This window comes from Stegostoma tigrinum, chromosome 3 (genome assembly GCF_030684315.1).
Source record: "Stegostoma tigrinum isolate sSteTig4 chromosome 3, sSteTig4.hap1, whole genome shotgun sequence".
NCBI classification, from domain to species: domain Eukaryota; kingdom Metazoa; phylum Chordata; class Chondrichthyes; order Orectolobiformes; family Stegostomatidae; genus Stegostoma; species Stegostoma tigrinum.
In genome coordinates this window covers 86,427,779-86,452,164 of record NC_081356.1, presented here as the reverse complement: position 1 = coordinate 86,452,164, position 24,386 = coordinate 86,427,779, and the positions used below count along the sequence as shown (strand labels likewise).

Genomic DNA, 24,386 nt, shown 5'->3' with positions numbered 1-24,386 from the left:
GGATCGCACAGAGATCAGTTTATAAACTGAAAACTAAACTAGAAAATGAATGGTTAAAATTATGAATAAAACTAAACATCAAATTCTATGCAATTAATGACCATTCTATGTAACAAGTGGCATATCTGAAGTTCAAACCTTCTTCAGCACTGGCGAAATTACCACTAAACTGACATCTAATTCTTCTGTCTGTGGCTTTTGGGTGTAAGCTGAGCTCAGATCCAGAGCTTCTCACCCTCCTTTCATTATATCAATAGGAGACAGGAACAGGTAGGTGGTTCAATTGCCTACACTATAAATAGATATTTTGAACTGTTGCATACTGTTTTCTTGGTGCAACTTTTACATATTCAGAGTTAAGCTTTTAGATACAGCATGCTGTCTGATTCAGGTCACCAACAATCAGGGATGATTACCTAGAAAGCAAGAAGCAACTTTAAAACACTTGAGAGAAGGAAATCTGCCACCCTTACCCGATCTGGCCTATAGGCATTTCCAGACCCACTGATATGTTGCTGACTGCTAACAGCCTTCGGAAACAGTGAAACAAGCTACCCACCTGAACAGTAATTAGGAATGGACAACAAATGATGGCCTTGTTAGAGATGCTCACATCCCATGAAAGAATAAAGGAGAATACCACAGGCAACGTTTCCTGAATTGGACCATTTTAATCACATTTCTGAATCCTCAAAAAAAATTCAACTAACCTTCCATACCCTCTAAATTACAGATTTACTATTGCAGTTGAAGCCATGACATGCTTAATTCCCATATGTGCAGTTATCTGGTAAACCTTATTGTTTCTAAATAGTTGGATAATATCAAGTAAAAGGAGTTAGTAGAAGGATAATGAGATTAAGATCAATTGGAGTAGTACACAGACAGCTGCTGATTGTGTCAAGGGCCTGAACGGCTGATTGTAAGTTTGTGAATGGCTAACAGTTAATCTTACATGTAATGTACTGCATTTAACAATAAATCATGAATATTAAGGATCTCAATGCTTAGAATGGAAGTAACAAATCGAACTGACCAGCTCACCCGAAAGCAAACATATATTTTTACATGTGTGTCTTTAAGACAGCAATATCACTACTCTACAGATACAGAATCTCAAGCATTGCTATTCAAAAACTGGGCCTTTTATGTAAAGGACATCATGGTTATTCCTGGGGGGAGGAAAGTTCTTCACTTAGTCTGCTGACAGAACGGTGTTGCGGCAATCTGGATTTTAGCATTAGGACATTTCATCCATGCAAGCTGGTGCAATCATTAAAAAGACTGATTGCCAAAGACAGAGTATAGGTTAATGCTAAGAAAATTACAGTGCAGTTTTGATCAGTCACACAAGCTGAAAACTGGCAAAATCCCAAAACCTTCTCCCATTCCTCTCATTATGAAATTCATGACAACTCCTCTCCAATTTTAAAAAAGCTTTGCTTAAAACATAATTTACTTCTTACATACTGTTGGAATTTCAAAGTCTATTCTGAAACATATCAAAAATTTGACTGCTCTAAATCCTAGTTTTAGAACCAGCAGTGTAGCTGCCCGATGTGACAGATACTGCTGACTGACCTGGCCTTCAAACTGAAACAACAGCAATTCTTGCTTTACTTTTATTTTGGTGATGCCTTTGGTCTAATCAATGAGTTACTTATACCCTGGCAGCACAAGTTCTTGTTAAATCTCCGAGTACTGTACGCAAGTTAGCAGATCCCAGTAAATGTAACACCATGTAGTTTCCAGTACCTTGAATTGGGATAGCAACTCTTCACCAACAGTGGTAGGCCCAGGTTCATTTTCACGAGTTTCAGCACGGCAAAGAATTTCATCAATATCCATTTCCTACAAAAACAATTTAGCTTTTTAAATTTAAATGTATTGTCAATATTATGCTCAACTGATTTCCAATGCTTCTACAGCGTGCTTTTAAATTGTGTTAAAACATTTCAGACTTGTTTTCCTTTTGTGCCTTTAGAAGTAATCTCAAGGATCAAAAGTTAAGCAAGAATAGCATAAAGGTGTTTTAAACAAAAACTGAAATTGGTGGAAAGGCTCTGGAGGTCTGGCAGCATTTGTGGAGAGAAATCATAACATTTCGGGTTCAGTGACCCTTCCTCAGAAGGATGTTTTAAATTGAAGAGAAATCAAGGCTTTGTCTTATAAAATAACTCATTTTTGTGCAACTTAACTCTCCAGAAGTTTAATCTTAGTTTGAAATGTACAAACCTACATTTTTATCCATTTTGACGTCACTTTTCGAAATGTAATCGGGTGGGATGTTTTGTTTGGTCTACTGCTCTCAGTTGTATGTACTGGATGTGGAGAAAGCAGGGCAAAGAATATAGAATGGAGAAATAGATGCCACTCAGGGTTTCTGGAAGATAAGTCAGGAGGAAGAGTAAACATGTCTGGGGTGTAGGAGAGGATGAGCTCTGCCTGTGGTGCAGGATAGAATTCCTGCACTACCAGTACAGAGACTGAATATTGCTGTGGGTTGGCACTCCAGCTGATTTACCTGCCAGTTTTGTTGTTTTTCTGCCTGTTATGAAAGCACACAAGGAAACCAACATAAAACCAGGATAAATTGCACCCAGTCCAATCTTCCATGTTTGTGGTCACCCGGTCCCACTGTCATTGAAATCACAAAACAATCCAGGAGGATAAAGCCAACAATTAGAACTGTAAACTTCCAAATTAGAACTGTGGAAGCATGCAGGTCAGGACTTCAACATCCTGTGCTGCATCAGCAAGTAAGTTTGAGTTGGAGGCACCTCTCCATATCAGAAAAGGTGGGCCATGATAACTGCTTGGAAGTGACTCTGTAGGAGTGCAACATACATGTTCACAAGTAGAAAGAACCAATCAAAGCTCCCAGTTAAATCGTCATTATTATGGCTAAATTTAAGCCATGATATTTTGGAAGTCGTATTCAATGATGAGGGGTGTGAAACATTAGGAAACACAAACTTCTGACGTTAAGGAATCTAAGCCCATGTCGACAAGATTAGTACATGACCTGAATAGACTAACTTAGATAGATTTGAAACTTGCAATGCCCTGGAATAAAAAATCGTGAACACATCAGACAGAAGGGAGAAGTATTTCCAGCAATTTGTTTAAAAACATTTAATTTCAGATAAGTATTATAAGCGTACAAAAGGTCAACCCTTGTTGTTCAGCTACCTGTGGTTCTTGTTCCTCTCCTTCTGGCTCTTTAAAAAGTTCCTCAGCTCCAAACTTCAGGATAGCTGCCAGCTCTTCTTTATTAAAAGGTGTAGAGCTGAAATTAGAAGAGATAAAACCAAATAAAATTGTGGGTTCTTGACCACAATCCTAACAAGGACTCTAGATTTGGAAATGAACTGAAATTCTGGCACACAGTCTGCAACATGATTTCCACAGTTAAGTCCCATTCTGGTAAGAATTCTTGAAAGTCTGCTGTTGAGTTTAAGAAGAAGAAAGTGGATTCAAATTTTTGATTAGCTATTTATAGTGGAGGTTTCTTTTTCATATTTGTTCTTTGGAATTGATGACAAGACCAGCATTTATTTTTCAACTGCCCTTGAAAAGAAAATGGTGAGCAGCCTTCTTGAACTGCTATAAGTAATCTGGTTTGGGAAGAGAAATTCCAGGATTTTGACCAGGTGAATGAAAAAAGGGTAACACAGTTTCCAGTCAGGGTGGTGTGCAACTTGGAGGGATACTTGCGGGTACTGGCATTCCCATGCAATGCTGCCCTTCTCCTTCTGAGTATCAGGTGTCCCAGGTGGGCCAAACTGTAGGGGTTCTATGATTCTAAGGGGCTTTGGCAAGTTAATACAGCACATCTTGCAAGGGATATACACTGCTTGTCATTGTGTGCTAGTGGTGGAGGATGATGGATAAGGTGCCAATTAACGGGGCTATTCCCCTTAGAACAAAGGTGATGGGGCAGAGATTTAATAGGTGTGTACAAGATTATGACAGATTCAGGTTAGGTTGGTAAAAAAAATGCTGTTTCTGATACCTGACAGCGCAAGAACTTGGGGCAAAGGTTAAATAATTAAGCAAGAAATTTAGGAGACAGGGAGGAAGAAGAATTTTTGTGCATCCACCATGTAAGGAACTCCAACTAATCCTGTCACGGTCAGATACATTTGAGCCAGGTAAATTAGCAAGGATGAAATCAAATAGGTTTGCCCCATTTTTTATTCTCTTCCCAGCTACCACCAATATACTCATCAGCCTTGGCCACCCTGGTTAGGAGTGCACATTGAAGTCTCCATCCAGAGTACATCTTGTGCCCTTCTTCCACATGGTATTCAATATGGAAAAGTACCGATACATTAGCTGAGTGACGGCAGTTAGTAGTGATTAGCAAGCTTGTCCATATCTGATCTGCCACTTTGACACTCTTTCAACTGAACATATACTGTTTTCCATTTGAACATTTTCTAATTTCAAGAATTGCTGATACTGATCTGCTTTCAGTCCAACACAGCAGCAAAGTCAGCAGAGGGTTACAACTGTCAACACCTCACACGGGGTATGACTTCATCTCAATGTTGCTGAACGAGAGGAAGCTTCAAACGAGGTTCTTGGTGCTGCTCATCGGTTGTGAGAAAGTGACAAAGTGACGTTCTCTCATGCTGACGTGGCTGATAGGTCACAGGACAGCAGTAATTCCAGGAGGATTCTAGCACTGGTCAGCAATGGAGCAGAGTTAGAGCTAAACATATTCCTGTCAGTAACAAGCATCAACGAGTCAGACAGCATAATAACTGGTTTCCTTCTCTAAAATGTATTAGTGAATAGCTGGGTCTTATGACAACCTGGCAGTAGGTGGCCACAATTGCTGATACAAAGCTGTTCTATTCTAATTCATATAATTAATTGAATTTTAAAGACCCCAACAATTGAGATAATTCACGTCTCAATTATCAGTCCAGTACCATAAACATGATGCTCATATTAATATTATGCTTATAGTGATCTGTAAGATATTCCCGATGAAGTATAATATCGCAGAATTGTATTGAATTATCTCAAAGTTAATTGATGCATGGTCAGAACTCATTTTACTATCTTTGCTACAGTGACAGGGAAGCTTTGTTGAACCAAGTGTGTTAAAATTGCTTTTTTTTAAAAATGATGTACTGTAACAGCCCTGCACAGTTGCAGGCATCAGTTCGCAATGCATTTTACGTTTGTATGATACTGTTAAGTCATAAAATTGCTCCCACCTGCACCTCCTTGGCTGTAATTTTACATGCTTTCACTGGACCAGGCTTTTATAATGGTTAGATGTTTACCACAGTCCAGCTGGCACAGTGTGAAGATTTTACACCCCCAATTAGCTTTCACTAAGATCTTAGTGACGATACTGTGACTGTCATCAGCAGTTTTTAGATGTAATTCATTTAACAGATGTTCTACAATGTTCTGCTTTGGTTAAACTTTAAAGGGAAACTTTAAATGGAATATTAAATTTTAAGGATAACGAACTTTGAATCCTAGGCTTCCTTTGTTAAATATGTGAAAATACATGCAGTGTTGGAGTAACCTGCAATTTGGCAATTGCTCATGTGTTGCCACACTTGAGAGCAGGCTTTCCACACACTTTTATTTTCTTGAACAGAGAGAGAAACATCTAAATGTTGGATAATTAATAATGGAGACAAGGAAATGGGAGAGACTTTGAACAATTATTTTGTATGTCTTTTTAGGAGAATATAATGGTGACACCCCAGGAATAGTGGAAAATCAAAGGGCAAAATTAGGAGAGGAAAACTAATGTGACCGAAGGCTGACAAGTCTCTAGACTGGATGGCCTGCATCCCAGAAATGACAATGGAGACACTGATGCATTGGTTATAATCTTGCAAAGCTCCCTAGATTCTCAAAAAGTCCCAGCAGATTGGAAAGTTGCAAACGTAACGCCCCCATCCAAAGGAGATAGGAAGAAGCAGGAAACCATAGGCCAGCTAGCATAACATCTTGTCATTGCTGGATACCATTAGGGAATTAGTGGCAGGACATTTAGAAAAGCATAAAACAATCAGGCAGAGTCAACATGTTTTCTGACAGGAAAATCACATTAGACAAATGACAGGGATAATAGGAACTGCAGATGCTGGAGAATTCGAGATAACAAAGTGTAGAGCTGGATGAACATAGTGGGCCAAGGAGCATCTTAGGAGCAGAAAAGCTGACGTTTCGGGCCTAGACCCTTCATCAGAAAATCTGCTCTGTTCATCCAGCTCTACACTTTGACAACTGACAGACAGGTTAGATAATAGAACTAAATAAAAGTAGTACAACTGGATTTCCCAAAGATAGTTGATACATTGGTACAAAAAATGGTTATTACACATTATAAGTGCTCACAGCACTGGAGGTAATATACTAACGTGGACAGAGGATTGGTTAATAGCAAAGGGGTGTTCGGACAAATAGTCATTTTCAGGTTGGCAAGTAGAGTTTCACAGGGACCATGATTAGAACCTCAATACATAAATAGATAAGAAAAAAGAACAATATAATCATAGGAACAAGCCTTTTGGCCCTCTAAGCAGTACCGACACATTTTGCCCTTCCACATTAATAATGTCTTCATTACGGGATTCATATCCCTCTATTGCCTTCTTATTCACGTGTTCATCCAGGTACTTCTTGAATGCAGCGAAAAGTATTATTTTGCGTGCAATCCAGGCAATCATACCTTATGCAAGTACATCAGAATAACAGAACAGAACGTAGAATATAGTGTTACAGCAATACAGAAAGGTGCAGAGAAGGATCAGCTTTAATATACAAGGGATCTGTTCAAAAGTCTGATAACCAAGGGGAAGAAGCTGTTGGTACATGTTTTTAAGTGGATGCCAGTGTGGTCACTGTACTGCAAGGGGTGCTGCAAGTTCTAGAGCACAAGTCACTGGTACTATTGATGGAAGGTTAGAAGAGCCCGTAGTCTTTGTTGCACCCAGTGCCTCCAAGCGTTTTGTGACATCATGTGGATTGAATCGAATTGGCTGAAGACTGACATCTGTGATGCTGGGAACCACTGGAGGAGGCCAAGATGGATCATCCACTCGGCACTTATGGCTAAAAATTATTGAGAATTATTGTACGCACTGATATGCTGGGCTCTTCCATCATTGAGAGTTGGGCTGTTTGTGGAGCCTCCTCCTCCAGTGAGTTGTTTAATGGTCCATCAGCATTCACCACCTGTTGAGGCAGTGCTGAGCTTAGATCTGATCTATTGGTTGTGAGCTTGCTTAGCTCTATCATTTGCTGCTTATGCTGTCTGCCACACAAGTAGTCCTGTTAACTAACTTTCCCAGGTTGACTTCATTTTTAGGTATGCCTGGTGCTGCTACTGGCATGCCCTTCCGCACTCTCCACTCAACCTGCGTTGATTCCCCAGCTTGATCGTAGTGACTGAATGGGGGATATGTCAGGCTATGAGGTTACAGATTGGGTTGGAGTATGATTCTGCTGCTGTTGATAGCCCACAGTGCCTCATGCATGCTCAGTCCCAAATTGCTAGATCTGTCTGAAACCTGTTCCATTTAGCATGCTGGTATTGCCACACAACACAGTGACGAGTATTAGCAATGGGAAGTTGGGACATCATCTCCAGAAAGATTGTGCGGTGATCACTCTTCCAATACCACAATAGAGTCACAAGTAGCCCAGAGCACACAAGGATGACAAGTTTCCTTTACCAAAAGTCACTGGCAAAGCTGATGGGTTTTTATGACAATTGTTTTTTGATCACCATTGTTAAACTCCATCCATCATCATGATGACAGAATCTCTGAATTACCGCTCCAGTAACTTACTATATTACCATACAGGAAGTCTAAATTTTCATTTGTCACTGGTTTTGGCTTCTGCCCAAAAGCAACTTATTTCTGTGTGGTTTAAACGTTAATGTTGTCTCAAACTCAGTATTTGTTTTCCAAAATCAAAAAGAACAATGACAAGTTTTCTAAGATACCGGTAAAACTAGGTTCAGGATGACAGCCAATATTACATGCAAGTAACAAAGTTGAAAAGAATAAAGGCAACTTAAGTCAAGAAATATTAAACACTACGATAGGGCTGTAAGAACCTGGCAAAGTGGGAAATCTTTTCTTCAGTAAATTGTGAATGCATAGAGATACAAGCAGCAGAGAATCAAAGGCAAGTTACTTAATGGAGTTGCTAAATAATAAATGACATTTTTTAGTGAATTGTTCTTGGGCTGTAAATGATACTTCACAGGAAAACGTTGCGACCTACTTTGTAGGATTGGAGCCAGTGTGTAGCACAGTTTTCCCAGTTGTATCCATTCGTTGTATAACAAGGTGATCCAGCACCATCTTTTTCTTTGCTCTTTCAATGATCTCTTCTTCCACTGTTCCCTTTGTAACTAGCCGATATATATTAACCTGAAAAAAAAATTATGTATGTTATATCCTCACAGATGAATTTTAAAATCTAATTTTTTAGGTTCATAAGGATGTTGGTCAGCAAGATTCTTTCGGTATATCACTCAAGTCTCTAAACATAGTGTATCTTTGATAATTAGACATAAACTATTTTGCTTTAGGAGTAAGCCTTTTTAAAATCAGTGAAAGTGTAAGTCTAAACATTTAAAGTTAAAATCGCATTCAACATGGTTTAAAAAGTTCAACTATATAGTGTTAATAATAAACATTAAGTGAAATGCTAAACCCTGACCAACTGAAATTAATTACCTGCTTTTTCTGACCAATTCTGTGAGCTCTTGCTTGTGCCTGTAAATCATTCTGCGGATTCCAGTCAGAATCAAAAATAACTACGGTGTCTGCAGATGCCAGGTTTATACCCAACCCTCCCGCTCTGGTTGATAGTAGAAAGCAGAAATCCTGTAGTCATAAACAGACAAATTCCAAAAGTAATTTCTTCACAATAGCTCACAACTACCAAGTCTTTTCGCAGTAATGAAGAGAGAAAATGATATTCTTGCATTGTTTTTCCCTTCAGTTGACTAGACATTTTAATTTTCTCTCTCTTAACATTTGAACAAATACTTATATTGAATGTGGAAATAACATACAAATTGACAAATACTACATCTACTGAATTCTGCTGAAATTAGTTTACTTTATTAGCTCTTATGAATGGATCCAAATAATCTCTACCATCCATCTCTCAGAAGTTGCTGAATAGAACTTTCATTCCATAAGAAAACAGCAACTTGCAAGTGAATTATCTGGGACTGTTTTACAGGTACACCAATTCAACAGCTGGTCCTATAAGGTTGTTTACAAAATGTATTCTCATGGATTACAAAAATATTAAGTAAATTCTGATTTACTCATTAAGTTTGATCAAATAGGTACAGCTTGTGATGACCGGGGTAAATTTATTTATTCAAAACTAAATTTATTTAGTTCACAAGGGAACAGAATATTTACATTTATAAACAATGGTTAGGCCTCAGGTGTCCACTACAGTCTCCACTTCAAGTTCCACACTTTATTGAGAAGATGCAGGGGGAAATTATCAGCATGATACCAAGGGTGAAAGACTTCAGTTACATGGAAGGCTTAGAGAAACGAGCAACGTCCTAGGTGTAGAAATGTTAATGAGAAATTTAGTTGATGTATTCAATAACATGAATGGTTCCTTGGAATAGATAAGGAGAGATCTTCCCAGTTTAGAAGGGTCAATAATAACAAGTAACTAATTTGAGGTAACTCGGAAAAGAATTAGAGGCGAGAAGAGATTTGGTTAATGAAGCAATTTATGAGGATTTTAAGTGCACTGCCTGAAGAGTGTGGTGGAAGCAGATTCAATAAACATTTTCAGAATGAGGAGGTGCTGGTGTTGGACTGGGGTGAACACGGTCAGATATCACATGATACCAGGTTATGGTCCAACAGGTTTATTTGAAGCCACAAGCTTTCAGAGCTTTGCTCCTTCTTCAGGTGTTAATCCTGACACCTGAAGGAGGAGCGAGGCTCCAAAAGCTTGCGGTTTCAAATAAGCCTGTTAGACTATAACCTGGTGTAGTGCGATTTTTGACCATTTTCAGAATGGCATTGAATAAAAACTGGAAGGAGATAATTTGGTAATGGAAAAAGGGAAAGCGAGGAGACCTAATCAGACAGCTCTCTCTAAGTTAGCACAGGCTTAGTGGGCAAATCAACACTGACAGAAAATTCCTTTTGTCATCTTTGTTCTGTCACTTTACTAGAAGTGGATATTTCAATATTCCGCTATTTGTTAGAAGTTACCCTTTGAACAATTTAGATAGACCTTTGTGGAAGTATGTGGCGTCAAAATGAACATATAAATTGTTAAAGTTTCATTGCTTTCTCCAACTCAAAACTGTTGCAAATAACACACACAATCAAAAACAAACTTTGTGACAGTTTCTGGGCAGTTGTTAGGCAACATTTCAAGAGGCTTGAGCACGTCTATTGTCCCTCTTGATGGCTGGTCCCTTATGGGAAAGCAGTTTATGGTTGGTTGATTAATTGCCTTGTCATTGAGGTGAAGTCAACTACGCTTCCCACACATGTGAAACAATTTATCAGCTACACTGGTCATAAACCTGTAACAGGTAGTCTGCAACTTTCACACACAGGGACAATAACAATCATCCCCTTAAGGCAGCATCAGCAGAAACTGTTGCATTAAATATGTTACTATTGAACTTTTGCACTATTTAATCAAATTTTTGGTACAGTTAAATTGTCTCATGGTATTTTTCTATAGCTTATGGCTGAAAGTTCTTTTCGAAGAGAAAGTACAGCATCAGGTATCACAAATACAAGAATCTTGAAAAAGTCAGAAACAATAACTTCACTGGAGGAAGCAGGCTTGGGACAATCTGTCAACAACTAACAGTAGCATCACCATCATACTAAAATCTGAATCAAAGCCAAAGAAGATGCTAGAATTACATAACAGATCTAACAGCATCTGAAATAGAAAGACAGATCAACCATAAATAATAAAAGCAATATTAAAAGCAAGATACCATGGGTGCTGGAAATCTGAAACAAACACTAGAATGCTGGAGAAACTCAGCACGTCCAACAGTGGACAAAGAAACAATTAATGTCCAAGTCTGGTATCACTCTTCTTTAGAACCAGTAAACTGGTAACATTTCAGGATAACTTTTGATCAGAACACATGCAATTTTTAAAAATAAAAATGGCAGTGACAAGAAAAAGTTATAATCTGAATAAATGTAATCTGATGACAGGACTCTTTGGTCAAAAAATTTAAACTAGCCATTTCTCTTTGTTCTGTTCACCAACATAAGGTAGTGAGCGAATCTCAATGTAAATCTCAGCTGAACAAAATGGACAGACTCTTGCCCTGGGGATTCAAGCCCATGGCCATCTGAATTGGAGATAACTCTCTTCACTTCTTACTCAATCTTATACTACGTATTCCCATTCACGCAGACACACACACACACAAAAAGTGTTATGGCTTACATCCGATCCTTCTGCATTGAAATGGTCCAATGCTTGCTTCCTTAACTCGCCCTTAATAGATCCATCTAGTCGCTGCAAAAGAAAAATCATCATTGTTACATAGCACACTACAGCAAAGTACAGAAAGAAAACTTATAATTACTGTATCCTACAGATTTGTCTTTTGATGATGGACACTCATTCATCTCTGTAGATCATTCAATTTACTCTGCTGCATAGAACATACATGAAGGATGCAAAAGGTTAACTGGCTCAAAGATTGACAATCTAATCCTCAAATGTAAAGTAAAAAATGAACTGCAGATACTGGAGATCGGAGACAAACAGAATCAGAAATTGTTGGAGAAACTCAAATATGGCAACATGTTTTTGAACAAGAGTCACAGGACTTGAAACATTAACTCTGTTTTCTCTTCACAGCCATGGCAAAGCTCAGTTTTACCAGCAATTTCTGTGTTTGTTTGTTTTGAATTCTCAAACCTAACTGGTTTCGCACTGACCATGTCATGTTCAAGGAAGTTCTTATTTCAATGTTACACAGAGCAATTTTTGATCAACTGTATGAACAGTAATAACATTTTACAACCAATCTGTACAATGGCTAACAAATGAGTCTGGCTTTGGGGTTGCAAATGAATATCATTTCACACCTTTAGAACATGAGCTCAAAGAAAGAGAAGCCTAGTGTTCCTATTAAGTATTCTCCACAAGGGCAACAAGCTACAAAAAAATCCCTCTTTACTTCTAATCCCTAATTTTAGTTCAAACGTGCACTTATAATTAAGAACAGCAATCTCTTTCTCGTTCTTATGTCAGAATAGAGGCCATACAATTGCCTGACCCTTCCAATTCACTTGGTTCCTGAGAAGAAATTCGCACATTAAAACTGCAAACATAAGGCTTGAAAGAAAATTGACACTTAGAAAGAAAAGCTCACAAGCTCTTCTCTCTGATTATCCAAAACTGCAGCAAAACAAAATGAAGAAACTACAAGGATGTTAATCAAATGGAATTCTGTATAACTCAAATTTGCTACAAATAAATGTTACCCATCCATTACAATTGCACTTTGAAATGAGTGTTTCAATCACAAGAGTGATCCTTAGGCAGAATAAAGACTGACTGGCTCTGAGGATTAATGAAGTGATACATGTGAAGTTGCTCTGTATTTAGAGGCCTCTCCCATTGGCTGGAATGTATTTCCTTTTCAAGTATTTATTCAATTCTCTTTTGTGTGATAAATGAAGCTGCTTCCAATGGGTTTTCAGCTGTGCATTCCAGATCACATTAACACCGCATAAAAATAAATTCTAATAATCTATTCTTCATACATTTCTTTCAGTTATTAATCTTCTTGCCAGTGCAAACAATTTCTCCACAAAACTTTCAAAATTTATCCAACCTCTCATTACCTTTTCTACTCTTAAGGGAAACAACTTCAAGTTCACTAGTCGCTCCATATTACCGAAGTTCTTCATCCCTGATACAATTTCAGTAAATCTGCTCTGCATCTTTCCAAAGTATTCTCCAACATTACAATGCTTCAGAACTATTACCGTGCAAGTATAATACTTAGATCACTGCAAGAGTAAGACACGGTTATTATTTTCTCTCCGCTACGTGTAGAGTTATCTTAGTTCAAAGCCCAGATGAGTTCAGGCACACCCTTAATGGTGCATGCACAACGCCACTAACAACCTGCTGGAAATCAAAAACTGTCTGGAAACAGTTAACTTGAAATTTTCAACACTTACTCCAAAAATAAATAGAGAAATTTGAACAATAGCGCTTCTAAAACTCCTTTCCAATCATGCTGCAACATTTAAGGTCAGGTTTTCTTTTATTTGCAAATAATTCCTCTCCTCAGAAATCCATTTCTGGATTTGGCACTTCCTTGGTGCTTGCACCTAGGTCACTAATGTCACAACTAATCCCTTACAGTAAGGAAATGCAAGATCTCATCATATGATTTTTCAATCAGTAGGAAAATGTTTGACCAATACATGCAATCTAGTTAAAACTGAGAACCCAGCAGAATGGGTAGTTTGAAGGAAATTATTTCCAAACCCTTTCATTCTACGTGCCACTTAACAGCAATCCAACACGTTCCCTAGTTTTGATCTACTACAGTTGATACAAAAGCCCACATCTGAAGAGGAGACAACATGCAAGATCAAATGCTCTGCCATCAATGTTTATGTGTGAACTTTTCCCAGCAGTTTACAACTCCAGTGAGAATACGGACCTGGAAACAAAACTGTCGGCATTTCAAATATTCTGCTAAAATGTCCAGCATTCGAACCATTTGGGAGAAGATAAGAACTCTGTGGCCTCGCTCCTTTAGTCGACAAAGCAGCTTGTCCAACAGTATCAACTTCCCGCTATTACGGATCAAATGCTAGGGAAACAAAAAAATCAGAAAGAAATAATTCAAACAACAGACCTACATGCCTTTTAGTAAACAAATAAACACAATCAACTGAATAAAAACCGAAAGAAATGCGAATGCTGTAAATCAGGAACAAAAACAAAACAAAAATCACAGCTTCACACTTTGTTATCTCTACAAAAACACAAGTTGCTGGAAAAGCTCATGAGGTCTGGCGCACGTGCAGAAAAAAATCAGAGTTAACGTTTCGGGTCCAGTGACCCTTCCCCAGGAATGTTTTGACGAGGGGGTCACCAGATCAGGAACGTTAACTGATCGTTTCTTCACAGATGCTGCCAGGCCTAATGAACTTTTCCAGCAACTTCTGGTTTTGTTCACAATCAACTGAATGATCTGCAAAGGCAATGGCTAAGCTCACAAAGGTCTGCTGCATTATAACTAAATTAATTTCAAACTCCTAAATGGACATTGCACTTTTACTCATACTTCCTGTTCAGGATTGAAATGAAACTGATCATAACAATGCATGCCATCCTATTGAATATCACTACGCAAATCATGAAGATGATTTATAGTTTTCATCAAAGAGGTACATCTCAGTAGTCCAATTTCCTTCCCCCAAGGACAAGAGCAAAGCGAATCTAGGATTATAGAAAAATAGCAGGGAAGTAGAGTCAAGGATTATCGGATCAGCCATGATCTCAATAAATGGCGAAGCTGACCCTAGGGACTGAATGGCCCACTTCTGTTCCAATGTCTAATAACGACAATCGACCAGGATATGATGGTCACCATGACTGAGACTAGTTTTTCTAATTCCAGATTTATAAATCTAATTTAAATTCCATCAACTTTCAAGGTAGGATTTTAATTCAAGTTGCCAGAGCAATAAAACAAAACAAAGAATTGCAAACACTGAGATATGAAGCAAAAACAGGAAGTGCTGGAGCAACTCAGCAAGTCCAACAGCAACTGTGGAGAAAAAGAAGAGTCAATGTTTTGAGTCCAGAGACCCTTCTTCAGAACCAGGTTCTTAACAAGAGTCACTGAACTTAAAAGGTTAACTCTGTTTTTTCTCCATAGATGCTGTTGGACTTGCTGAGTTGCTCCAGCAATTTCTGTTTTATTCTCCTAGGCTGCTAGATTATTCGTTTGGTGACATTACGACTATACTACTGCCTCCCTTAAAAGTTGTGAAACAAAAAACTATCTTTAAAAATGAAAGTGGCCATGGAATTGCCAAACAGCATTTAAACAAAATTTTCATGGCTCACTCACATCCCTCAGGGACAAAAACCTGCTCTTAACATTTTAGTCTGTGCGTCTGAAGTCGCATACCAATGTACTTCCTGAAGTGGCCTGGTAAACCACTCAATCGCATAAAAGTGATTTGCAAATAATGGCTCGGTAAAGCAGCTCACTTCTCAGTGTAACAAGGGGTGCAATGAATGCTACATTTGGTAATCGTGCCCATATCCTATTAATATATAGCTTCCATCACTTAGAAAAATAATTTCTTACATTTAACCTTTGATTGTGTTGTTATTCTTTCCAAGTATCAGATTTTGCAACATGAAATGTGTTCCAAATTCATCTGAATAGGTATTTTGGGCATCAACTCAGTTCTTTTGACCCAGTAAAACAAAAACAAATCAACACAATTGTTTATTGGTCAATGCTTAAAATACTTCGATTAAAAAATTATCCACACATGCTGGTATTAATCCAATCCACATCACAAACAGTTCACCAAGGTGCACATCCATGGTTACCTCACGTGTGTTCTGTGAAATCATACCTGTAAGGCCTCCTGTCTGTTACAGAAATTATTATCTTCTGGAAGTTTTATGAGGTAGCAATGGTTACAACATTTTTTAAGTTCCATCATGATATTGAGAAAGCCGGAAGTGCTGCCTTTACACCCTTTGCTCAGGGCCTTGTAATTCCTGGTTAAAATCCATCTGTTGCATTGTAAGATAAAATATTAGCAATTAGTACCAACATTATAATGTGAATTAACAGTAATGGCTGTCAACTAATTAGGTATCAGGGCTTATTTTAAAGTAGATTGCTTAACTTTAAAATATTTCTAAACATAATACCAATCCTTATCACACAGATATCTGATTTCACTGAGTTCCATAGGTAACCATTTATCAAATTTATAAATCTCCTGTTTTTAGGAGTGCTATTATATATCTCTGTAGGAACTTAGCTTGTATACTTTTGTCCTCTATTTTGCAAATCTGTCAACGCTCATAAAGGGAAGATATTAATAGACTTCACGTCTTTCAGCAGAATACAAACCATGGGCAATGCTCTAACAGTATCATTACGTCCTTTGCATTTAATTTAGCGTCTCATTTTCAGAATTTGAATACAAATAATGTTCAGTTACCTATTTTGGCCAATTCAAATTGCTTTGCATGTACTACTTTTATTAATAAGAAGTCTGAAAGTATTTATTCTTCTTGGGTGTTGCTTACTTATAGTATTGCTTTTGGACTGCACTCATCTCCACTCGCAAGATTTGTTCAACTTTAGCGGGTAAAGACTTCTCAACGTCCTTTTTCACTCTTCGCAGCAAGAATGGCTCCAGTTCCCGATGAAGGCTTGTGTATCCAACTTCTCTTCCTTTACCATGTTCCTCTTCAAACGCTTCCCAGGAAGAAAATCTTTTTCCCCACAAACAGAAATAACACTTTTATTTAGTAGCATAGATCCGTTATTCATAAATAAAACTACAAACTTTCAACTGGCCAAAACATGCTTTTCAATTAGCCATTTTGCCCCTGAAAATTAATCGCGACATCTTTGTTAAAAATGAATTCCTGCAATAAGGTAAAATATGTCAAAATTAAGAAATATAATCATAATAATGCATAGGCCATTTATCACACGTGTGAAACAAAATCCAGCTGTAACTGTACCACTTCAGAGGTAGAAATTGCAGCAATTGAATAATTAAGAGCGTAGAACTTGGTGTTGAAAATTACTGAGTTAAATTGCTTACTCAATGATGACTGTATTATGTAGACAAGACCACTAGATTCAAAGCAGCTTCTGCCTCACAAGTGATGAGCTCTTTCATTCCACAGCTATAATTTTGTGAAATACTGCATTATTATTTTCATACAGAGCCTGCAGAAGCTGCCTCTGTCAAGAATGAGGCACCAAAGGTTAGCATAAACTACATAACCTTTTAAAATTCTGGTGTCAGGCTGTGCATTTACTGAAAAGACAAGTAAAACAGTCTTGTATACATCACAGAATCCCCCACAGTGTTTCACCCCCATCGAGTTCATAACGACCCTCTGAAGAGCACCCTACCCTCCCTTTGCACTCTATCCCTGCATTTCCCACCTAATCCACCTTGCCCGCACATCTTTCGACATTCCATACAATTAAACAAAACTGTTGGGCAAATATATAAAGGATCAATGTTTTATGTTAACTGCAAATGGTAAAAATAATGAAACAAATAATGAAAATAAATTTACCTTTGTTGTTGCTGACCCATTGGATAGACGCAACCCCAAATGGGCCAAAGTACAATCAGAGCATAAGATGACAGAAATAGTAAAGAATGAGAGATGGAAGAATAAGAAACTGACTTGAAGCTAAAATGTTTTAAAAAATAATGAAAGGAAGGCCCCTATGTCTACATGATGCCTCAAACTGTATTCTAGCCAACGAAGCATGTTTCACTGGTATGATGTAGGACAAGCTGCTGCTAATTTGCATTCAATAACATCTTACAAAACAGCAATGTGATAATGGTCAGAAATCTGTTTTCATGACAGTGGCGAAAATAATATTGGCCAGGACACTGAGTGAAGGTACTTTTCCAAAGAAAATGAAACCTTCCCACTCTAAGACAATTTGATCCCTAACTTAGCACCTATATTACCAAATTCGGAATTCTTCTGCAGACTTACTTTTCTGGCATGATGAAGTGAAGGAGGGACCAGAGTTCTTTGAGTGAGTTTTGGAGTGGAGTTCCGGTTATGAGCAGCCTGTGATTTGACTTGAAGTCAATCATGGTCTTATACAGGAGAGAGTCATCATTCTTCAGACGATGAGCTTCATCTACTCCAATGAAAGCCCAGTTTACACCTCCAAGGAATGACTGAAACAAAATACCAAACCAAAATATTTATTAGTATTTTAAATCCACATTAATTATAGGTTTCACATTTTGAACTTTTGTCTGAAAAACCTTGGGACAGATTTTACAATTGTTGATGGTGCAGATGTTTTTATTTAGTGGGGTAATAATGCATCATTAAAACTGAAGAACTATAGAATCCACCAACTTATGTTACGATATAATCGTAAAGGGTGGCAATCACTGACTACTCATCCAAATGATAAATGATTGCATCTGATCAGCACAAGAATCATCTCAACAGGACTAAGGAACTGCCTTCCCAGTTTTTCCTTTAGACAATACTCAATTTTTCCCATTGTTTGTACAGAGTGGGAAGTAAATATGGGGGTCAGAGTTTTAACTAGTAGATTGAGAGTCATCACAGGCAATGATCAACAGCAATTTTAAAGCACTCTAACAATGCTGCCTGCTCCTGACCTTACATGGCATGCATACTCCAGGAATAGCATGCTGCCCCAGTGAAGTATAACGAACATTTAAATACCCAAAATTCAATGGTTTCAAGATGAATGTTTGTTCATCTTGCCCAAGCAATTTGTTGCATTCCGACTGTGAGAAATATTCTTTACTAATACATGACTTCCTGTTTTCCCACTGCAACTATCTAATCAATGAATTAAACTACTTTTGTTAGTGAGCAGTTTTCTCTCTAGTATGCTCTCTTTCATTTATTCGTGGCACATAAACATCAATCCCAAACTACCCTTGAAAACATAATGGCAAGCTACCTGCTTGAACAATTGCAGTCAATGTGTTGTAGGTACACCTACAGTGCTATTAGGAATGGAGTTTCAAGAGTTTGATCCAGCAACGTTGAAAGAATGTTAATATAGCTCCAAGTCAGGATGGTGACGGCTTGGAAAGGAACTTACATTTAGCGATGTTCCCATGCATTGCTGCCCCTGCCTTTCCAAACAGTGAAGAGTACAGGTTTGTTAAATGTTACCGAAAAGAGCCTTGGCGAGTTTTTGCAGTGCATGTTATAGGTGGTATACACTACCACTACTGATAATTTAGGGGGTGAATGTTGCAAGTTATAGCTGAGCTGCTAAGCAAATGGACTGCTTTGTCCTGGATGATATCAGGCTTCTCAAATATTGTTGAAGCGGCATTCATTCAGGCAGGTGACGGATGTTCCATCACGTTCCTGACAGGCACTTTTTAAGATAGTGGACAGACTCTAAAGAGTCAGGAGGCTATATGCCTCAGAATTCTCTGTGTAACCTTTCGTTTTTAAATATATTCATTCACAGGATCTGGGTGGCACAGGCTAGCCCAGTAATTATTAACCACATCAATACAGGCCGGCAGTTTCTTTTCCTAAAGGACATTAGCGAGCTAAATGGGCTTTTCTGACAATCAATAATGATTTTATGGCTGTCATTATCTTAATTTCAGATTTTTGTTGAACTCAAATACCACCGTCTGCCATGAGAGGATTTGAACTCGCATCCCCAGAACATTACCAGGATGTCTGGATTAACAGTCCCGCGATAATACCACTAGGCCATCACCCCCACGATTCTTATGACCATAGTATTTGTATCAGTTGTTTCCTGAGGATTCAACAATGGCAATGTCACTGAATGTCAAAGACAATGGTTAAATTCCCTTTTGCCAGAGATGGTCATTGCCGGTACTTTCATGGTGTGAATGTTACTTGCCACTAATCAGCCCAAACTGATGTTGAAAATAAATAGTGCTCCCTATACTCAAGACCATGTTGCATTGGTGAAAATAGCATTAAATTACATAAGAGCAAAATACTGCAAATGCTAGAAATCTGAAATTTAAAACATGTGCTGACAATACACAAAGGGTAATGCAGTATTTTCCACATCAGAAAGCAACTCTGGTCATCATCTGAAATTTTGAACTGTCTCTCTCTCTCCACAGATGCTACCAGAACTACTGAATATTCTGAATTTCTGAATCCAACATCATTTTTGAGATTTTTTGATTGTTAGTATGACTATGTGTATTGATTTCATCAGCTGATCATATAAATTATGTGAAAGTTTCCACAAATGCAAGGGATACATTTACAGTGTAGCATCCTCACTAAATACATCACAGTTGGTTGTGTATAATGGACACTTACACTGAAAATATTTGTGACAATTACAACTTGGAATTAAAAAAACCAGAGATGGTTACGTACTCACCTTGTCCTTCAGCAAAATTTCATATGTTGTTAACAATATATTGAATTTCAACCGCTTAGTCTGAGGATGCATCCACTCATATGTTCTTATCTGGCAGGAAAGCAAATTTATGACAAAAAAACTTAAGTCTGCATGTTTACTGATCATCGTACACTGACAAGGATTAAGGAGCATGCATTTAAAATACTTGAGAGTACACACAGGCCAAAATAGGCTGTTAATTTCTTAAATAGTAATGAGCTTCTGGGATGAGTTACCAGCTTCCAGTCTGCTCACTTCTAAGTCTTTCAAATGGAGTTGGGCTGTTTTTGCTTTGGGGTAAAAAACACATGATTACAATTAAATTACCTACGTAACTTAATTCAGTGTAATTCTGAAGAAGAGCCATATTAGACTCAAAGCGTTAATGCTGTTTCTTTACCACCTGTTGAGTTTCTATCGCATTTTAATTAAAGTTTTTATTTAAGTTAAGAACCAACGTTCACTGAATTCAATTTAACTGGTTTCAATCGGAGGGGTGGGAGAAATTTCATCCCTTTATCAGCCCTGAGATTTAGCCTCTATCAGGTGACTAGTGGTGTGTGTGAGGTGTTGACGCTCATTTGTAGATCAAGATTTTTCTCTGTTCAAACATGGAAATTACTGCATAGTTTTTTTTTACTGAAGTAAAGTAACTGCCTTTAGCACACAAAAACACAGATTTAGCAATTCTGCATTTGTTCTAGCATAAAGCATTATTGGATTCTGCTGTCTTCTGCTAAAACCTACAATTTCTAGTTTCTTTTCCCTACTAGGAATCATCTGCTTTAATTGCACACCTGCTGCTTCCACCTTCCCTCCAACAAGGGAGACAAATTCACAAATTTCTTTATCCCTAAGACCATGAGATTATCTGCCTCTGCTCCTCTCTGCCATCCTCATCAAAGCCCGCCCGACCCAAATTTCTTCCAAGGTATCTTTCTTGTAACCTTGAATTCCCATCCTTCAAGTCTTCTTTTGTCTCTCTGTGTCACTCAGAGCTTACCCTGCCAAATCCTGCTTCCTCACTCTATTCCCATTTAATTGGTAACCACCTAACTTCCCTTACAATTCTCCTTTTCATTTGCTTTTGTCACCTGTCTCCACGAAAATAAACAAATTTTGATCTCTCTTTACCTACATATTACTAACTATCTTCCATCTCAAATTCCTTGGATACACTGTTGCTTTCTAAACCAGAAGGATCACTAGACTCGAAACAGTGACACTACCTTCTCTCCATATGTACTGCCACACCTGCTTAGACTCTCCAGCAATTTCTACTTTTGTTTCCATTTTTCCATGTTTCCTTGAATTCCTCCAGCCAGAATACTATTTGTGCTGCAATATCTAGGTAATTCTTCTAAGGATCAAAGTGACATTCGTCTGCTTATGGCGAAGGTAAACTATCCTTCTTCATCTTTTGCAACAAAAGCATTTTGCACCACGACCTACAACAGCCTCCCCCAAAGTCTTCCAACTCCTTGACAGCACACTCATCAAGATCCAGTCATTATCAAAAGATAATCTGCAATGATTTCTCTTCCCACTCCTGCACCATCTGTCACTTGCAGTGACAGCAAGGATTAATAGCTGCACTTCATCTATTTCTCATTTACCTGCTGCCTCTTATGTCACCATTCAAAATCTGTCAGCTTTCACAGTGCATTGACACCACCCAACAACTTTTTCAGCTTCTAAATTGTCAAGCATGTATATACAACGCACCGCATTGGATAAGCAGAAACTTCCTCCGACTAAACATTGGACAGAAGCTATTATTGATTCTTACTCAAAACTGTTTTCCTTAGTCATTGACTCCACACAGCTTCTTAGGCTGCAAGAGACTGTTCACATGTTTGACCCAGAGGTAAGTTCTGATCACATATCTATGCCATCACTACGACTGCATTTTCCACTGCTATAACAGTGCACAAATCTGTCCTGGCTCAGCACATCTGTTTTTGAAACCCACAATCCACAATTTTGTTACTTCTAGACTTGACTATACCAAAGCACCTCTGGTCAGCCTGTCAGATTCTACTCTCTACAAACTTGACGGCATCCAACTTTCTACTGCCTGGATACTAACTTTCACCAAATATATTTACTGTTACTTCTGTTCTTATCAACATACATCAGCTCAGTTTTAAAATTGTTATCCTTGTTTCCAGATCCTTCCCTGACCCAAACCTTCCCTAGTCTCCTCCAAACTGCAACCGTCCGAGATTCTGCTTATATTTCTGGCCTCCTATTCATTCCCCTGGCAAGCAATCCAACTTCAGTAGTTAAGCCTTCCGCTACCAAAGCAGTAAAGATCTAAAGTTTCTTCCTTGAATATTTCAGCATCTCTTTCCTCCCTAAATCCCTACTTAGAACTTCCAGTCTGGCACCATCTTATGTGACTTGTGTCAAACTTTGCTGGCTATTGCTTGTAGGAGTGTGAACCTCTGATCAGGAATAAAGACTCAGGAGGCAGACAGGATTCTGGCAAGTAATGGACTTCTTTCAAGCAAAAGTCAGTTAATGCAGGGAGCGGGCCGAAGAAACTTCCCCAAATCTGGCATTTTGGATGTTTAAATAAAGACTGTTTTGCTGAAAGAAATTACAACAGCCACAACATATGTTGCACCTGATATTGATTTGGCTTTCAAGTTTACATTAAGGGATTTCTTGCTTAATGGCACAAAAAATAGCTCAGACAATGCATCATTTTAAATTGACTATAGTTTCTGAACATATAGCTAAAGTTGACTTGCATTCCTTTAACATAAAAAAAATCTATCTGCTAGACGTGACAACACATAACATCAAATAACAAGTTACCATATTACGGCTACTGATGTCCCCCAAGTAAACTACGACGTTCATTTCAGGTGCCCACATCTCAATTTCTCGTTGCCAGGAAGTGAGTGTTGACAGCGGAACTACTAATAGGAATGGACCATACAGCTGGTGCTCATGGAACACATAGCTGAGAAAGGAGATGGTTTGAATGGTTTTCCCAAGACCCATTTCATCAGCAAGGATAACACTGTTGTTCCTATGGGAAAAAAAGCAGTAAATGATTGTTGCAAAATTAGCATATTTTAACAGCTCATTTACATCTTTCTAAGAACCAAAAGAACTGCGGATGCTGTAAATCAGGAACAAAAACAAAAATTGCTGGAAAAGCTCAGCCGGTCTAAAGCTCAGCAAGAAAAAAAGTTAACGTTTCGGGTCTGGTGGCCCTTCCTGTTCTGAGGAAGGGTCATCGGACCTGAAACGTTAACTCTTTTTTTTTCTCCTCCACAGATGCTGCCAGACATACTGAGCATTTACATCTTTCTAACCTGTCAAAAAATGAATACAGGAAAAGTATTTAAACAATAACACTCATTTTGTTTCATTTTAGCTCAAGTATTTTAAAAAGGGTAGTGATTAAAAAGGATATTAATATGACAAATAGCTTTAAAATATGAGTAATGGGAACATAGAAAGTTGTTTCCTTCTAAATACATTCTATTTGCCTGCATCCTGAAATGAAAGAAATGAAAAAGGGGTAGAGGTGACAAAAAGATACAGAACACGGGGAAAACAAGAGAGATATGCAGAGAACCTAGCCAAGTATATAAGTGGCTATAATCACTGAATTATCATGCATAACACCAGATCTAAGTGGCAAGATATGAAAATTGTTTCCACTTAGGGTCAGACGCCTCTTGCTGTGATTATCCTGCAAGTGAGATTGTTAATTATTCAGTTGGCAATTTCCTTTCTTCAGGAGATGGGCAAAAGTAAAAGTTTGAATCAGGTCTAGAACAATATCCTTAGGTGAGTTACGGTAAGCACACAGCTGTGTGACAGTCAATTCCTTGCCTGAATTCAGTGTTCATTACTGTACTAGGAAGTTAAGAAAACATGATGATTCATCACCGATAGTAACAACTGCCAACGCTGGAGTCAGAGATAACACAGGGCAGAGCTGGAGGAACACAGCAGGCCAGGCAACATCAGAGGAGCAGAAAAGTTGACATTTTGGGTCGGGATCCTTCTTCAAGTTTCCTGCTCCTCTGGCGCTGCCTGGCCTGTTGTGTTCCTCCAGTTGCACACTATGGTGATTCAACAGGACGCGCTATATAGGGGTTGTTCAAAAAACAGGGTACGCCACGTAGTTAGAGCAAGAGAGATT

General features: G+C 38.3%; 1 protein-coding gene across 2 annotated transcripts in view; it reads right to left on the bottom strand.

The window, feature by feature from the left end:
- chd1 (chromodomain helicase DNA binding protein 1) overlaps positions 1–24,386 on the bottom strand; it is a 159,280-nt gene that overhangs the window by 43,529 nt on the left and 91,365 nt on the right. For both annotated transcript variants that reach the window (XM_048527858.2, XM_048527859.2), the window contains exons 12-22: positions 23,042–23,258; positions 20,198–20,287; positions 17,800–17,990; positions 16,348–16,536; positions 15,660–15,822; positions 13,718–13,870; positions 11,473–11,544; positions 8,733–8,882; positions 8,275–8,423; positions 3,193–3,289; positions 1,756–1,851 (exon numbers count right to left, since the gene is read on the bottom strand). In XM_048527858.2, coding sequence (XP_048383815.1) covers positions 1,756–1,851; positions 3,193–3,289; positions 8,275–8,423; positions 8,733–8,882; positions 11,473–11,544; positions 13,718–13,870; positions 15,660–15,822; positions 16,348–16,536; positions 17,800–17,990; positions 20,198–20,287; positions 23,042–23,258 — 1,567 coding nt within the window. The remainder of the gene's footprint in view (positions 1–1,755; positions 1,852–3,192; positions 3,290–8,274; positions 8,424–8,732; positions 8,883–11,472; positions 11,545–13,717; positions 13,871–15,659; positions 15,823–16,347; positions 16,537–17,799; positions 17,991–20,197; positions 20,288–23,041; positions 23,259–24,386) is intronic.